At 39.1% G+C, this 18,460-nt stretch overlaps 3 protein-coding genes across 4 annotated transcripts; 1 reads left to right on the forward strand and 2 right to left on the reverse strand.

Moving 5' to 3' along the window:
- The first annotated feature begins 756 nt into the window (after positions 1–756).
- LOC103323172 (DNA-binding enhancer protein-like protein) lies at positions 757–1,685 on the forward strand. The gene is made up of 2 exons (XM_008225144.2): positions 757–1,074; positions 1,391–1,685. Exons 1-2 carry the CDS (start codon positions 887–889, stop codon positions 1,536–1,538), a joined length of 336 nt encoding a protein of 111 aa, XP_008223366.1. The 5' UTR covers positions 757–886; the 3' UTR covers positions 1,539–1,685.
- Positions 1,686–2,492: 807 nt separating this feature from the next.
- Positions 2,493–8,893, reverse strand: LOC103323171 (uncharacterized). 2 transcript variants are annotated; one of them, XR_016123714.1, is made up of 13 exons: positions 7,864–8,893; positions 7,170–7,584; positions 6,433–7,093; positions 6,083–6,123; positions 5,479–5,547; positions 5,084–5,184; positions 4,861–4,939; positions 4,685–4,783; positions 4,482–4,550; positions 4,316–4,365; positions 4,125–4,206; positions 3,730–3,835; positions 2,493–3,087 (listed from the first exon to the last, which is right to left on the reverse strand). XR_016123714.1 is itself a non-coding variant. In XM_008225143.3 (13 exons), the coding sequence occupies exons 1-13, from the start codon at positions 8,337–8,339 to the stop codon at positions 2,961–2,963; spliced, it is 2,364 nt and encodes a 787-aa protein (XP_008223365.1). In that variant the 5' UTR covers positions 8,340–8,893; the 3' UTR covers positions 2,493–2,960. The 2 variants fall into 2 exon arrangements, 1 of the variants encoding a protein (XP_008223365.1); XM_008225143.3 differs by having other exon boundaries at positions 3,730–3,824.
- A 3,172-nt stretch (positions 8,894–12,065) lies between these two features.
- On the reverse strand, positions 12,066–17,734 carry LOC103323170 (phytochrome B). The gene is made up of 4 exons (XM_008225142.3): positions 15,344–17,734; positions 13,864–14,671; positions 13,425–13,718; positions 12,066–12,868 (listed from the first exon to the last, which is right to left on the reverse strand). The coding sequence occupies exons 1-4, from the start codon at positions 17,382–17,384 to the stop codon at positions 12,652–12,654; spliced, it is 3,360 nt and encodes a 1,119-aa protein (XP_008223364.2). The 5' UTR covers positions 17,385–17,734; the 3' UTR covers positions 12,066–12,651.
- Between the last annotated feature and the right edge of the window lie 726 nt (positions 17,735–18,460).

Consider the following 18,460-nt stretch of genomic DNA (forward strand, 5'->3'; position numbering starts at 1 on the left):
CCTACTAGACAAGACTGGCCCACCTGGAATGTGGTTTTTGGTGCAGCCCCCCCAGCCTCGGGCTTGGGCTGCTTGGTGGAACTGCTCTTAGGCGGTGTGTGATGTTATTGGACACTTTCTTATTTTCCGGCTTATTGGCCTCCTCCCTCCCTCTTAGCTCACTTATACAAGGGGCAACACCTATTTAGTGTTATAGGCTGCCGCCATTGTCCAAGTCGGTGGACTTGGCTTTCTTCTCATAGCCACTAGTTTACAAAAAATTTTATTAACCTTTTTAGAACGCCTACAACAATTATGTCTTAAAGTTTGACTTTGTCGAGGTTGGTGGATATTTCTTAAAATTTCTATTTTTTTCTTAGATTTTTCTAAATTCTTCAAGACAAGTGTATTAAACTTAACATTTTTCCTACGACTTTGTACTTTGTCATATTAGCCGATACAATTGGTGTAAGGACTCCAAGGGGGTCTAAGTTGTACCTTTGCTTGTTCAAAAAAAAAAAAAAAGGCCGTTAGCGAGTAGAAAGAAAAATAAAATCGATTAATTCTCTCAGTTGACCATTGCCACCCTCGTGGGCCATGCCTAGGCTTTACCATTGACTTTGCACACAAGTTAGGGCTGAGCAGGCTATGATTATAGCCAATTTAAAACGGACTGATTGGGCCTTCTCTCATTCTAGCCCAGTAGTGACGGGCTCCTCAGTCAATTCTCAACTTTCTAAGTGGGCACTCACCCACCACTTCAAGTCTCAACAAAATCTAGGGTTTTAGGAAATTCCTTCAGAAAAAAAAAAAAGAGGCTTCTAATTCTCTTTATTTCTCTGAATTGTGTGAGAATCAGAAAGAAAACGCAATCAAAATCGAAAGCAGAATCAGAGAAGAGAAAAAAATGGAGGGAGGTGGAGAAGGAGAGGTAGAGAGGGTGGAGGACTCGAAGGACTTGCAGCAGCAGAGCAAAGCCTTCGATAAGCTCACTGACCGCGTCGAAGATCGCCAGCTCGACTCTACCCGAGTCCAGGAGGCCATGGCTTCCATTGCTGCCTCCTCCGAAGCCGATTGGAATGCTATGCGATTGAGGTCACTGTTCAGATTCACTCTTTATTTTTTCCTTTCTATCAAAAATTTCAATTTAGGGTTAACTTAATTGAGTTTGAATTACGTATGCGATTAAAGCACAATTTTTTTGTCATGAAATTTGCATAAAGTTGTCAACTTTGATTTGGGGTTTTGGCAAACTGAAGTTGGGGTAGCAATAATTATATATTTGTATTATATTTTGATGCCAAACATAAGCATAAGATGAGCTTGTTTAAGACTTGGGCCTGCCCATATTTTAAGTTTTTAGCTTTCTGAAAGAGCTCCACGGCTCTCCATGCTTCATCACAATTTACAGGGAGAAGGAATTGGCTGCAGTGAAGATCAATGCAGCTGATGTTGACATAATTGCAAATGAACTAGAGTTGGACAAGAAGGTTGCTGAGAGGACCTTGCGGGAGCACAAAGGTGATGCCGTTGCTGCCATTCGACACTTGCTTCACTAGAATCATGCCCTTGACAAAATGAAGATGACAAGAACTTGGGTTTCATCTTATTTTCATTGTTCAATGTTAAATCAGATGTTCACATTGTTGTATTGTGATTTGTGATGAGGATAGATTATTAAGAAACGTGCAGGTTTGTGAGTGTTACATGTTTGGCTTGGATTGACTCAGATTTGTTTCAGCATTTAATGGTAGATTATACCAAATAGAAGTGGCCGTCCTAATTCCTAAGATAAGATTCCATGACAAGAGGAAAGTGTTCATTTTCCTGCCCGTCCATATTGTCTGTTACCAATATGTGGTTGGCCTAACACCATCTTTAAAGATATTTTTGTCTCCCAAAACCTTTCTGCTGCAGTGGATATTATCAACTTATATGCATGTTGGACAAATTAGGGAATTCCTCTTACGGCATGCGATGGCCGTCCAATCCAATGCATTGGACCCAGATATTGGTTGCAGAGAGACACATTGACAAAGTGAAGTGCCAGGTGCTTTATAACAACCAGTGCATGTGATAAAATATCAGCAAAGCATAAGCACACAACAATTTTCAAGCTTTATTGCCGCAGAATTGCCTATGAGGGATCAATAATAATAAAGGGGGTTTACTAATACCCAATCCTAGTGGTATTTAAATTATCAAATAAATATCTTTATATGAAATAGATACTTTAGAAACACATTTAAAACATAACAAAAGGCTTTTAACTTCTTATAAATTACAAAACTACTATCGATTTCTTAAAACAAGCCTAACCTCAAAACCTCATTAAAAAAAACATCAAAACACTCAATAGAGCATCAAAGTAGTTTAATAATCAAAATTAAATTTAATAGGGTCAGCTGTTATTTTTTGGATTTATTTATAAAAATTAAATAATGTATGGTTTATTTATATCATTAGTGATAAGAATGGATATGGCTAAATATCTCTAATAAAAACCCAATAAATTGAAATGATAAAGCAAAGAGATTGGTAACTCTCTATTTACTCAAATGAATATAGACTCCGCCCCTTTGTACAACCCTTTTTTTTTTTTTTTTCTGAGTAATGGTGCTTGGAATTTTCCAATATAGAATCACAAAATGGGCGGCATGTGGCGCCCTGTTGCATGACACAGCGTACTTTGAAGCCCATAATTTTACTTTTGTAGGATGTCATGTCAGTGGAGTGAATAAACAACCATCATCACACAACCAAACCCATCACCATCTAAAATTAGGCAGCTCCCTCTCAGCTACTATCTATCTGCCTTTCAACTTTGTGGTTGCAAATACCACTTGCCATTTGTGGCCATCTCTGACTAATTACCATTTTTCCAGCAACAAGTGAAAAAGCATCTATCTGAGAGTGCCTTGCTTCTTCATCCAACAATGTGGTAGATGAAGAAACCCAATGCTATGCCACACAAAGCTGAGCTACAATTCCTTTTGGGAGCTATCACCCGCGGCAGAACGTGCTGCTTGAAACTGAAGAGCATATTGTCTCTGCATGTCTCTAAGCCTTTCCAGCAGTTCTTGAAATGTTGGCCGAGAAGCTGCATCACTGGTTTTGATGAAGTTGAAATCAGCACATTAGCCGCCGTTTTACCAAAGTTGATTCATAACAGTTAGAAGAAATAACAAAATAGAATAGTCTTGAATTATAGACACCAGACACTACAGGATAATACAATTAAGCCTGACCTTCGGATGCCATCAATGTCCCTATCAAATATCCATACGACCCAACAAACGCACGCCGAACTACCTTTACCACAAAAATCAGACTACACATCTTTTGAAGACAATAAAATATTCCTAGGATAATATGATCCTTATCCACATGCAAATAATAACATATATAACATATACACGCCTACTTGCAGTTGGCTACAGTCCACAATATAGTGATGGTTAATGCAAAAGCCCTATTGATTAGGCTAATTCTGGCTAGAAAGGCAAGTTGGTAAAACAAGTGCAGCAAATGATATGAAGATATGCTTCTAGCAGCATGTCAAAACAAAGAAAGTAAGGGTCATGTACTTCGCAACTATCATACGGACTATTTTGTAAGCATACTGACCAACTACTGAGATGATTATCACATGTGAACTGATCCCAGTTGAGGGGTAGCATTTCATATACTAAATTTAATCCTTGGATCTAAAATATGAAATCAACTAAGAAGCATGGAAAGAATTACTACCTCTGCCAGCAGCTCTCAATCATAGAAGCCCACTGAGGGTCCACATCTTTTGGGATCTCTAGCCTTTGGTTCATAAACCCTACAGCTCCAATCACCTGCAAGTCTCCTAAAAAAATTGTTGTTCATATGTGCACACAATATGTCCTGGCCCCTTTTGTTATTATTATCAAAAGAAATGGCATATTGAAGAGATACTACTAAGAATGCTTGGTTCATTTCTCGCCATTGAAAAATAAGGTTTGTGGGAGAACTGAGGATATTGAGTTTAATATTACATCTCTAAAAGAAGGTAATAAACAAATACAAAAGAATTTAATTTATGTAAGTTTACAAAAATGTTGTGCTATCTTTCGTTCTTGAATAGTGTCTGGATATTTTATCAAAGAAAACAATACCTGCATTGAGTTTAGATTGTCCCAAGGGATCTTCTCAGTAACAAGCTCCCACAATATCACCCCATAGCTGTATATATCAGACCTATATACATCCATCCAAACAGCACAAAGAGATATAAATTTAGTTATAGAAACCATAGAAGGAACCAAGACACTGTTAAGGTAAATATTCCAGATGAACAATTACATACTTCTCATCTGAGGGTTCATTACGTAGAACTTCTGGTGCCATCCATTGAGGCTACAAAAAAGAAAATTGCCACATGTAAGTGAGAATTTCAAAATTTTATGCAGGCTCATATATAGTGACATTAGACTGATTGGTTTAATATAATTAGTAAAGACGAGTTAAAATACCGTCCCCTTCCCAGTCTTGGTTGTGAGAAATGTATCATGCTTGAGACGCGAAAGACCAAAATCACCAACCTGTTCAGATAACATTAAATGGGTCATTGTTTAACTTGATAGAACTGCTGTGTAACCCAAAGAAGAAAAAACTGATGGACCACAAAACTTCAAATAGAGGGATTTAAGAAATAGAAACATGACCAGCAACAGACCTTGACAGTCCAGTTCCTATCAACTAGGAGATTTGAAGACTTTAGATCCCTATGAATGATAGGTGGATTGAAATGATGAAGATAATTCATGCCTCGTGCCTGTGGAAAATTCAGTATTTCTTGATGAGGTTACTCTAATATATATCGTTTTTGTACTATTACTCAATAATACTCACTATATCTATTGCCATATGAACACGTCGTCTCCAGTCTAGTTTTGATGTGTTCCTCTGTAGTAAGCGAAACAAACTTCCACTGCATTAAGAGAATATTGACATGAGTGGCACCAGTGAACTCGCGAAGTACGTTAAAAAGGATATATGAACTTCCAGAAATGATAAACATAAATTCAGACACTAGTAAATATAGAGCTTCCAGAAAGGGAAGTTCAGAACCAACCGTGGGAGGAACTCTGTTACAATGCAGAGACGTTGAGGTGAAGTCACAGCTCCCATAAAAAGCAGAACGTTTGGATGTCGAAGCCTTTTCATAAGAGACACCTTGATAAACAATACCATATTGTAACATCAGCATTTAACAAAATCAATAACTACAAAATTAACCATAAAGACAAACGACGAAAGGAATGCCATAGAAATATTTTTTTGCAGTCTGGCATTGGGTGGTCAAGATTGTCACACCCACAAGTCCCTTCTAATATGGAATGTACATTACATAATCCCATACTCATCAAGAGAAATCTCCAAAAGGTATATTCAAACATTCCAGTCAAACTCTCATCTGCTTCCTAAGTACATAAGCAAGTGCAAATCATATGCAGCTAGAAAGCACACCTCTTGTCTGAAGGAAAGTATCACATCTTCTGCATATTCTTGCTTGGAGAATACCTTCACAGCAACATCCTGTAACAGCAAAGATATCAGTCAAACACATATGAACATTATATGCTCGCAATACTTCTAATGCTTCTTCACCTTCCGTATTCTAAACAATTAAAACAGTATAAACATCCCACATGCATCATCATCATACCACACCTAGTTCGCATGAATAAGAAGAGTTGTTCACTGATACTGCAAACACCCATATTTATAGACTTTTTCTCGAACAAAACCATATTATATAGACTTTGATATGTTTGACATTTCATCCAATTTTATGCTTTAGGCATAACACGTAGGCATGGAACACTATGGTCATCAAGACAGTTAACGAGCTTTTTTTTCTTCTGGGCAAGCGGTGTTACTGCTTGCAATTTGAACTGCATTTTGTCTTCGTTAGGTAATTGGAATTCTTTTTATTTATTTTTTTGTTTGAAGAGAAAGGTAATTGGAAATCATCACTTGAACATATCACTTCGGTTAAATCTGGAAGAAAAAAAAAAATTAGCATCCACTTCAATTTGTAGTTAACTAAAGAAAGAGTCAGAGAACATACCGATCCATACCACAGACCATGGTATACAGTTCCACATGAACCTGCAGAAAGAGGAAACGGTAAATAGATATCAAAATGAAAATAAACCAAGAATAAAGTCACAAGAGAAATTGTGTTGGCCCTTAGATGGACATTTTGGCAATCAAGCATGTCCCATAATCAGAGTCACCAATGATTCAACGCAGTAGATGATTCAGGAACGATGAAATACATAATGGACAACCCGCTTAATCACCTTTGGTCCTTTGGGTGATTACAGACATGTTTTACCAGCATCAATCAAACAGTTTCAAGAAATGAAGAATATTAATTCTTCAAAAGCATGCACTGGTCACTTGAAAGATGATTACCTTGCCCAACCTGTTCTCCGATTATCAAGTCTTCCCACAGGATTTCGTAATCCAGGCAGTCACTGTCCACATCCACCTTATTCACAGCACTACTGCTGGTACTTCCACAGCTGCTCGCACTGCTTGTACTGTTCACATTAAATGAGGAGGTCCAAGATCCAGAAGCCTCATTATTTGCAGTCCGATTATTTTCATTCACCTGACTCTCTGGTTTTGAATCAAAATAACTCTTCTGATGAACCAAATCATTTTCTTGCTCATTATGCAACCAAGGCCAAACAAAACGAGTAGTCTTAGCATCTGACCCTTCTCGCTCATTCCCTTTCCATGGCCATGATAATCCTTTCTTACCCATCCATGCTTCTGCTTTTGTTGATATTATCTTTTGGATTGAAGGTTTTCCTTCACTCTCATCGCCAGAATCTCTGGAGGGTTTTCCTGGAGACTTCTCATCAATCTGGGAGAACACACCAAAAGGAGATGGGGGCATATCTCCTCTAGGTGTGCTAGCCCCACTTGAATTTGCATCCTCCCGCTGGTCAGAGAAAAGAGAATCTGAACCATGATCCGAATAATGACTATCTTCACTCCCACCTTCGCGATCCATGTTGTTTTCTCCTGCCCGAATTCTCGACTTCACTTTGTTGCTCACTTTGGATGCCTGTTTCATGACTCTTAACAATCAGCATGCGCCATTCAATACTAAATCAAAGGAAAAGGGGAACTATAAGACTAACCAAATTTGTTAATTTTGATGCAATTGCATTTTGTAGAGGCTGCTGAGGATCAAGGCCAAGTTTAGCTGTAACACTAGCTCTAGAACGGCTGTAGCTTGAATCTGATTCTGGGTGCTTCGCACCTGACAATGGAATCCTCGTTTCTTGAAAGGGCCGTATATCACTTGACACACTAATAATCCCAATAAAAGTGCCATCATCATCATAGAATGGAGTATTCGTTACAATGGCAGTAAACCTCTCCCCAAACTTGTTCTTGACAGGGAACTGCCCAGTCCAGCTCTCCCCCTTGGTGACACGGTGGATAATATTATTTGCTACAGCAACGTCCTGGGGTTCTACTAATAGCTCAATGGGACTCTTTCCAAGGGCCTCTGCCGCAGAAAAACCATATAGGTTTTCAGCACTTTTGTTCCTGCAAAATTAAATTTTCCCAAATGCACCAAACTGAAACTTTCTAACACAGAAACCAAACTTCAAAGCATAAATACTCAATCTCATTTTAACACCACAAATTAACAGTTGCAACGAGAAATCAAATGACCCCCCAATAATATAACAAATAATGAAAACAAAAAGAAAAATACAAGCAATCCATACTAATCCCAAAACAAATTTCACCCATACAAAAAAACCTCGACAGAAAAAAAAAATTCAAAATCTGCAAGACCAACACTTTAATTGAGCTACTCACCAGTAAATTATATGGCCATTAAGATCAAATATATGCACAGACTGCCCAATTGACTGCAATATGTTCAGATACTGCCTATCAGTAAAGTTCACAGCTGACGGCCCGCTGCCACTTCCACCGCCGCCGCTGCTAGCACTGCCACCGACACCACGGAAGGTGCCTCCAGTTGGAGGATCATGGCTGCGGCTCTCCCTCTGAAGCGGCGACGAATGCCGAAACGAAGTAGACCCTTTCTTCCAAGCCGCCGCATCGAAACCTCCACTACCGCCACCGCCACCGCCAGCGCCGGCACCGACTCTCCTTTTAGGCACAGACGATAACCTTGAGCGCTGTGGCGAAACGGAGTGAGCCCTTTGGTGCTCTGATTTGACATCTTCAGAGTGCCTGAGCTTGGACATCTCTTGCTTGAGGTGGGCGTGACCTGCTTCAAGTACTTGGATCTTCTTGAGAAGCTCCTCTGGAGGTGGACTGTCCATTGAAAGAAGCTCCAAGTTTGAAGCAATACACAACAACCCAATTGAGAGTCTTCAATGAAATGAACAAGCTTGGCTTGAAAATGGTATTATACCAAGCTCGAGAAGAAGAAGATTCATGGGTCTGTCTCTCTCTCTCTCTCTTTGCTTCTCCAATAACCCAAAATGAGAAAATAATGGAGACCCAGTTGATGATCTTGAAAGCTACCTATAAGCAACTACTAAGCATGGGTTGAAATTGATAAGACAGAGTCAGAGAGATTGATGAATCTCTGTCCCTCTTTTCTCAAAATAACTGCATTCTTTCCTTTGCTTGCTTCCTATAATAAGTGCAGTCAAATTACTTGCTGATTTGAGAGGTCAATAGCATACTAAACATCTCTGTTTACTTTTTTGTTTTCTGCTTTTGATCTTCTTCACCTTCTTCTTCTTCTTCTTCTTCTCTCTTACTCTCTCTCTCGCTCTTTTAGGTTTTAGCGTATTCTTTCTGCTGTCACCTCTCTCTCAGACTCTCTTGTTTCGGGCGGTTTTGCTGTTTTCTCTAATTTTTTATCCCATCATCATCATCATCTGAATCTTACTATTTAGACCATAAGTTATGTACATGCTTAATCTCTGCAAATGCTTTACCCACGCGCGGAATAAGCGAGTACTTAGACTAACCAATCATTCTTCCTGATTTTCACCTTTTAACTCCAATCAGCAATGGGCGTCTTCACCGCCCGAGCTGCTGCGTTTATCTTCTGCAAGTAAGGCTTTTCCTTTTCCGCCAAAAGGCCCTCTTAGTTAGTCTATTTCCACTCCTCTTTTTGATCCTACCACCCCCATCTTTTTTAACTTTGCTTCTTTTTTTGGAGGCCATGCAAAATAATAATATTGTACGTCATAAATTCCAAGTGGGCAAGGCAATGTCCATTTTTGTCCATAAATTTCTTCTTCTTTTTTTTTTGGAATTTAATTGGTCTATTATCAAAGTCATGTTTAAAAGATGGGATTGGGTTAGCTTGAGGCTTTAGATTACTTAATTTGCATTTGCACATAATATACATTGGACTGACTTGTAGTTCACCTATAATGAGTTTACAATTTTGCCCTCAGCTCTCTCATGGTATGAAAATTGTGTTCTATGAGAAACTATTTCATAAAGGGAGGGATAAGGTTAGGTTAATGAGCTCATGAGGTTCGTTCATACATATCATGAGAAAGGGGCAATTCTGTGCTCTAAAAGCTGTCTAATCATATGTTTTTGGACTTATTAGGAACCTGATTTACCAATGGTAGCATACCATAAATGGAGAAGAATTTGTGTTGGTTGGCTTCCTTTAAGGCCATGATATAGGTGGTTGAAAAGGGTCTTGACTCGCAGACTAAATATCTTGAATTTGAATTTTCACTATGTTATAGTTGTATGTGAGGAATTCCTCTTCCCGTTAATTTAAACTATCGCTTATATTATAAATAAATAAAAATAGCTTAATATGGTCTGGCTTAATTGAAGGAGAGGAGAATGAGAAATTATACTATATCACGTCGTCATCATGTGATATTTCCACTCAAATATTGCCACTTGTCCAATTTGAAAAAGAAATGATTTGCTTTTTCACAGTTGGACTTTTACTTAATTTTCATATTTTGAAATAGAATTAGAAAAATAAAAACAAATTAAAAAGTACCATAGCCGCCATCCCTCTCTCTTTCTCTTCCTTTTTCAAACAATGTAGTTATCTTTCATAATGCACCTACACCTTTCTCTGTTTTCTCTCGACCTCGACCTTTCTTATATTGCCACTAGCCGATCCTTACTACCCAAGCATGAACCCATTTTTAATTATCAAGACTACTTCCCAACTAATAGCATCAATACCAGTTTAATCATCCTCCCTCTAAACCCAATCCCACTACGTAAAATTAGTATAAGGGGTACAAAGAAAGAGGAAGGGAGAGGGGTTGGGCTGGGGTGCTATTGCTGTTGGGGCAATGCTCCTTCTTTTTAATATAAATTTATTATCAAGTCTTTTATTTTTCTAATTCTTGAAATATAAAAATTGAGAAGTCCAGCTGTAAAAAAAGTAAATTATTTAATTTAAAAAATAAACACATGATAATATTTGAATGAGAATATCATAAGCTGACGTAATATATCTGTATTACTTTATAATTTTTCGAAAAGAAGACACATAACATAAGCACCAATTGGGGTTTGACTCGGTTATCCTCTTTGAGTTTTGCATTATTGGGTGGCTTTTTTTTGTTTACTCTTTCTCCTTCCTACCCTTATCTGTCTTTTTGTATTTAGAGCTTTGCTTTCAACATTTGTATAGAGGAATGCCAGTTGGTAATATGTGTGTTGACAACTTGACAATCCTTTATAAGCACTAATAACGTTTAATATTTGTCTTATATTTATTCATTATTTATTTGCACATATACGGCTTATGTCAACTTGTTAGGTCAATGCATCGGTCTTATTGTACTCAAGTTCGAATCTCTCTATCTAGATTATAGTACTTAAAAAAATATCCCCCAGTAAAAAAAATTCATTATTTATGTGCATGAATAACGTTAACATTCATCTCATATTTATTTTACACTCGTTTTTATCGTTCATGCATGTGAGAGATGGTTAACATTTTTCTTGTATTCTTCAATCCTTTCTCTTTTCTGTATTTAGAGCGTTGCTTTCAACGTTGGTGTAGATAAATGTTAGTTGGTAATCTTGTATGTGCATGAACAAGTTTAATATTTTTCTTGTATTTATTTGTTGTCCACGCACGCATGAATAATATTGTACATTTATCTTTTATTTATTTTACATGTGCGTGTCTCATAATCGCTAGTATGCGCGAGAATCATGAATAATATTTGCCATTTGTCTTATATTTATTTTGCGTGTGTCTCGTAATCGCTGGAATGCGCGAGAGTCGGTGAACATTTGCCTTTTATTTTTCAGTTAAAACGTTTTCTTCCTTGTAATGGGACACTTTCAACTTTGGAAGCAAGCGGCAAGTTGCCCTGTCTCTCTGCCTCTAGAACAAAAGTGTTTACACTAAAACTAGAACTCAGTTTGCGTGCACAGCATTACAATGGGCGTGCAAGCACACAACTTTTGGAGTGAAAGAGACAAAGAGCAGCAGCAACAAAGCTTCTTGTTCTCTCTCCAAATGTTATGGGATAATATTATCATTAACAAACGAAGCAAGTGACACTTCCATTATTACCATTTAAGTGCTAAACTTTACCATAAAATATCCTTATCTCATACCAAACCCAAGCATCTTGTAAGCTCATAGTGACCTATCAAGTTGACTTAGGCGCATTACATCCAATTCTACAATAAACTAAGTATGGGGACGATTTTGACAGATGAGAGACAAGACAACAAGCAAGTTCTAAAATCCATCCAGCTCTAAGAAAAATGGGCAACTGTAATGTATAATATTATTCTTGTAGACACCCACCTGCCCAAAGAAGTTACAATTCACAGCAAAAATGGGATTTTTTTTTTATAATAATAATAAAAACTAATATAATCAATGAGGCTGGTAAGGCACTCTGCTATACCAGAAAATTTTAGTTGCACCGGTGATCCGCGGCTAATAATTCTATGCTACATGGAAGTGTTATCACGGGTGTCATAACATTATTAGCAGAAATAGCAAAATAGTGTCATCCCTGTTTTATGGAAGTCTATCTTCGATGTTGACAGACAGAGGTGATCCAAAGTATATATTCGCCAAGACAAAAACATATATTACTCAGACAAGTCATCCATGTTTCATTAAATCCAGCAACTAGAAGATGACTATCAGTATCAGCTTTATTACACAGAAGAAGTATTATACATTATAAGGGTAAAGGCCAAAAAGCTTTCGCTGTGGGCACTTTGAGAACATGCAGCGGAAACGACTTAGTACAAGCAATCAAGTAGAAACATGCGAAAGAAAGATGTGACTCAATCTAACAAGTCTCCTAACGGAAGAGCTTTTGATCGTGGAAGCCTCTCTACAATTACCTCAAATGGACCCACTTGGTCCTTTTCAATGAATAACACGGGGCAGCACACTAATGCATTAAGATTTGGCTTAACTGCACTAGAGAAATCTTAAGACTGCACGTAGACTATCGGCTACCTTACTCAAGCATGTTTGTCATTTGAACTTGTGTAGTCGAACAGCAATCTTGGATAACGCAAACATGTTTTGAGTTTTGTCAAGTACCCTTGAAACGAATCTGGTAGCTTTGGTGCCCGGTGCAGTTTGTTCTGGGAGAAGGAGCATCTCCTGCTGAGACTATAAAGTCCTGGATATCCAATGACCTAGTCAATACTCTTTGTACTCCGAGGCATAGGAAACTCAAGAATAATTAAGAAATAACATCTTTCTGACTCTCTGATATATTGGACTTCTCCATTCATGAGCTTTAAAATCTTCCTGCACATGCTCAGTCCTAGGCCCTCCTGAGTCATCCATTGACTGCTATGGAACATATCTTGAACTAATTGAGGAGGAAGACCGTCACCAGGACATACCAACCTTCACCATAAACACTGTATTAGTCATTTACATATAAAAACAATATCCATGCCAATAGGCAATAACAATATAAGAAGAAAAGCGCTGCTTTTGTGCATTGCAATTTGCAAGTGATGCCCAACAAGACTAGCCAAGGGATGTTTGAATGGACTATGAAAAAAGTTGGCAGACAGAGATTTTACAATTGTATGCCATTAAGCACATAATCATTCTGGGCAGACTATGCCAAGAGAATGCAAGAGGACCATAAGTACAAAACAGATCTTTGCATTACCGACCCATAATCACCCAACCAAATTATTCAACAGACGTCAAGGCTCAGAGACCATGATTGCAATTTTGCTCCTACAAAACATAGCAGATAGTTTTCAAACCTATGGGTTCAACAAGACAGCCACAGTCCAACCCAACAACGCCTCCTGGTTGGTTGAGGTTCTTAATTTGAGCCCATGGGACATCAGGTAAAGTCAGGTTGCAAGGACAACTTGCGTACATAATTATCTTGTCACCATCAACATTCAACTAATAATATATAAATACTGAGAAGCCAAAGTACCTGAATTCAGTATGAAGCAGAGTGACTCCATCAGGTACTTTCTTCAAGCTTGGAAGAACATGAATCTCCACCCAACCTTCTGGAGATGGTGCATAACGTACCATATTCAATAAGAAATCAGCTAAGACCTGCTGAATTCTCACTTGATCACCACAAACAGCCAATGTTTTGATTTCTTCAGGAATATCCCGAATCAATTGTAGATCCCTTTCCCTCAGCAATAACATTACTTGGCTAACAACAGCGTTTATGACACTCCCAAGAAAGAACTCTGACTTCTCAAGCTCCAGTGATCTAATTCACCAACCAAAAAAAAACTTAATTGTGTTTTTCCTATTTTCAATTATAAAGAAATTTGGATACAGGTATTAATAATGCAGTCCTAGCTGAAGATATTAAACTGGAGCATGTGAGAAGAATTTTGTTAAAACCTACTTACCCATCTTCAATGCTATCCAGATCAACATCTTTTATAATCTTCAAAATTTGCTTCTCACAAGCAGCACTAGTCTCCAAAAACTGCTTTTGATCCTCAGTTAAGTCTGTAGCCTCCAAAAGTGAGTTGGTAAAGCGTATACCACTTAAAGGATTTTTTATTTCCTGGCAAATGTAAGCCAATTCTTTCATCCTAGAAAAACATTCATTTTCCTGTTGCCTCTGAACTTTAAGAGCTTGCTGCAGTTCTGAACTTGCAATCTGCAAAAAGCAGAAAGCTCCAATAACCTGACCTTCTGCGTTCACCCTCTTATTGGCTGTCAAGAGGGCTTGTACATATTTCCCATTTCGGTCAAAGAATGAAAAGGGAAATTTGTCTGTGTCTAGCCCTCCAATGGCATTGTGTAGGACAATCATGAATTTTGTCATAGCATCCGGACCCTTGAGTCGACAGCAACTGCCGAAGACCTCTCCAACTAACATTTTTCCAAGGATTTCTCCATGGCTCCATCCAGTGAGCTTTGCCATGGCAGTGTTCCATTCCGAGCAACATGTGTTATCATCTGAAGCAAATATAGGAGGGATCAAAGGGTTTGGACTATGAACGATGGCCTTGTAATCACCTTGTATTTTTATGAACTTGTCCATTACTACTTTTTGACCAGTTACGTCCTGACCAACGAAGCAAACTCCAACTATATTACTGGCGTAATCCTTGCTACAGCAAGCATTAACCACCACAAAAACAGGCTTGTTGTCGTGCTCTGGGCCAAATGTCCTCATTTTTATTTCTACATTCTTATCTTCTTCTCCTGCATTGAAAATACTAATATAGTAAAATATTCAATTTTTACCAAAAAAGACTTGCTTTCAAAATAAACATTAAACATGTGATCCAAATCATCAAAAATGAAACAAAAATGTATAAAAAATAAAAACTGTTTAGTCCCCTCTCTTGGGCATAATAACCCATACTGGCATTAATGTCATGTTCATTTTTTCTTTTTAAGGTAGCATTCAGAAACTTAAACCTATATGGTACATCAAAACTCATGTTCTGTCCATGTTCCATTGCTACTAAGCAATCACCTAATTGATCATTTAATAGTCACGCGAGAGAATAAGAAATGCATATATTAATACAACACAATAAGAGCAATAACCACAATATGAGAATTGCATTGCTAATTCAAGAAAGGATAACATATGTAGATATTTACAGTAAAATTTAATCAAATAGAAGGTACCTAGGCATCACAATGAAACCGTCTCAGTGAACTTCACAACTTGAAGTAAGTCAACTTTCAATAAGACAAATGAAGCGAATTTATTTATTTATTTTGGTTTGAAATGATTATATGGCCAAGGTTAGCTTTGCGGTTTTACTTGAAATTGAGAATGAGCTGGAAACAATGTCAATAAGACCCCATTAATAAACTTCTCGAATTAAGTATAAATAAAGACATCAGGTCTAGAAAGACTACCTCTTAAAGCGCGGAAAAGAAGTCTGTCAACAATTTCTTCAGATTCTTTGTAAACAAGATCATGAACCAAGGACTTCCCGGTTGCTTCCTCGACTGAGAGACCTGTCAACTCTGCAACCTTTGCATTCCACCCATTTATACATCCATCAACGTCTACAGCAAATATGGGAGCAGTTGCTGTCTCTATCAATCTAACCATTTCTCTTGCTACCGAGCTGAGCTCATTGATCCCTTGAAACTCCAGATCACCAAGCTGGGCCTGCGTAACAGCTTTTGAATTGTTTGTCTCTGCATCCTTAAATGAGTCTCTCAAAATAATCTGCAAAGAGTGTATTGCATCCATTTCTGCGTTCTCCCACGGCAAACTACGGCTTTTAACCACTTCCAAAAATGCCTTGAATGAAGAGCGTGGATGCATCCTCTGTCCATCATCCTTGTCCTCTGGATGATGCTTTGCTCCACCCCATTTGATCTCTTTTGCAGTGTGGGATCGGAACCAGAACAGAAAATCCCTCTTAGTGATATAAGCAGCAGCCATCCCACAAACAGCATCGCCCAGAGAGGCAGCTCCAGGGTATCCAGCATCACCCAAACTATCTGTGCTTAAACCTGTTGAACTTCCATGGAAAGCCAACAGCCACTCCACAATGTCCTTTATCTGCGCTTCAGTCGGGGTCACACCTATTGGGTAGTACTTCCCTTGGTAGTATAGTGCAGCCCCGTCACACTTCACAAGGTCCATAATACTAGGACTTTGAGTAACAATGCCAGCTGGGGTGTCACGAAGAAGCATATCACACAAGAGAGTCTGGGTCCTCAAAACATGTTTCTCAGACAATTGTGAAGCCAATTGCAATTCCATATTCAACTGAAGCCCAAAGGCCTGCATTAGGAACTCACAAGCATACCGAAGGGGAAACGGAATGCACCGAGCAGAGGTATGGTGGCAAACAACCAGGCCCCATAGTCTCATTGAGTTCCTCCCGCCTATAGCTTCCTCATCATTTCCATTGATGATGACTGCCAAAGCTAGCGAAGCAATGGAGCCCATATTAGCCATATACTGGGAGTGACAACCATGAGGGGCACGAAGTGTGGATCCAACCAAGCACAGAGGCTGCATCAGCCCTTCATCCTGAATTACATGGACCGGTGTGGCATGACAGTCTACTATCATTCTGACCCGGTTCTGCTTGAACAAAAACCTCGACGCCTGAGGTATATCCGTGGCAGGATAGTGCAGCCCAAGATATGGCTCTAAGTCAGGCCTCTTGCTCTCAGCCACAACCTCACCATGCTCATCCTCGTGAAACTTATACACCATAACTCTATCATAACCAGTAAGCTCCCTTACACTCTCAACCGCAGTATCACACAAAATCTTAATGTCCCCACCAGGCAGTGACTGCAGCTGTGAAATTGCCCTCACTGCCAATTTCTGAGACTGAACCGCGCCGGCTATAGACAGCGCAGGGTCCTCTGTTCTAGCAGGCTCCAAATCAATCACAACCCCAACATCAATCCGATGCAGAATTGCGTAAAAGGGCTTTCCAGAAATCTTGGAGTGGATCCAAATTGGGTTCAAAAGTGTAATCTCCCGAGCTCCAAATGCTTTCTCGAGCAAAACTGCGCTGGAGGGCGTGAAGAGTGTACGGACATCAGTCCCAATAGTGAGGATCTCAGGTTTTTCGAGGTTCGGAACTGACTGCGGCGTTAGGTCGAGCAGGTCTCGGGCGTTTTCGCTGTACGCAATGACCCCAAAGGTGGCTTCGTCCACAGCCATCATGCACCCAAAGGGTTGAATATGGCCACCCCTTTGAATTTTGGACAGGTAAGCTGTAATCTGCTGCTCCGGGACTGAGTCTTTGGTGGTCCTCATGCTCTGTGAGTAGTCGAAGGACTTACCAGACTCGCCTGACTGCTCAAACACCGCGTGCAGCCGAGCATCGACGGTGTACTGAGCAATGGCTTTGCTTACAGACTCTGGATTGTTGTGAGCTTTGGCATGGCCTGTGCCCGACGACTGAGCACCTGAGGCCATTTGCTGACTTGGGTCTTCCTCTGTTTGACACAATTCTCCCTGGTTTTTTTTGGGAGGTGTTAAATTTGCAGCGAGTGAGGAAAAGAGGCTAATAAAAGCCGAAAACCCATCTGGCCATAAAAATTTGAGGTCGATCAGAAAATGGGTTGCTGTGAAGCTTGTGACTTGTTGGAGGTGGAGGCTGGTTTTCAGTTGTTTATGTGGCTCAATTGTGAGATGGGTAGAGAGCGAGAGAGGGAGGGAGGGGGGCCTATGAAGCAACGCTCTTTTGGTTTGATCTTCTTTTTTGTTTTTGCTGTGCTCTGAGAGAACTGAGAAATGAGAATGACACTTCTCTCTCTCTCTCTCTTTTTCTCATTTATTTTTTCGTTTGTCTGATTTATCCCTTTTTTTCTGGCCGTTTCTTGGATTTTCATTTTCATTTTCTTTCGGGGGTTATACTTGTGGGCATGGACAGAGCTACGGTGGTGGCGAGAATATAATGGAGGCCATCCGATTGGTGGTCGTGTCCGTTTGGGGAATTGGGCCAATCACAATAATTCTGATGCTGCAGATTTTGTTTTCCTCTTTATAATATTTCTGTCATTCAAGTCGACGTATTTAAATATTCTTCCGTCAAGTCAATTTCCTTCTTCACAAATATAATATAATAAGAAATTAGAAAGGAAGAAACCATTGTCCTTTCTAATTTCAGCTTATGAAGGTCGTTTTTTTCTGTCTATAGCTTGTATTGATATTCCTGAAGTGGATAAATTCACACCTGCTGCAACATTTATAGATCGTGTTACAAATGCTATAATTGACTTGGTTTGAGGTGTAAAAGTGGAGATACAAGTATGTTTGCCCATGGGCAATCCTTGGTTTTGGTTAGCTCAAGTTACTCATTCAAGTTATAGTTCATTATTGCCCGGTAGAAGTTAATCAAAACATTAGCCGCTGTTAAAATACAGACCGGCACACAAAATATGGACCAAAGAAACCGAATAAAAAGAAGACGGTATGTGTGGGACAAATTTCTATTTATTCATTGACCTTTCCTTTTTTGTTTTTTTTTTTTTTTGGGAGAGGACAAAACA

The sequence above is a fragment of the Prunus mume genome, linkage group LG2 (genome assembly GCF_029339155.1).
Source record: "Prunus mume cultivar Tortuosa linkage group LG2, ASM2933915v1, whole genome shotgun sequence".
NCBI classification, from domain to species: domain Eukaryota; kingdom Viridiplantae; phylum Streptophyta; class Magnoliopsida; order Rosales; family Rosaceae; genus Prunus; species Prunus mume.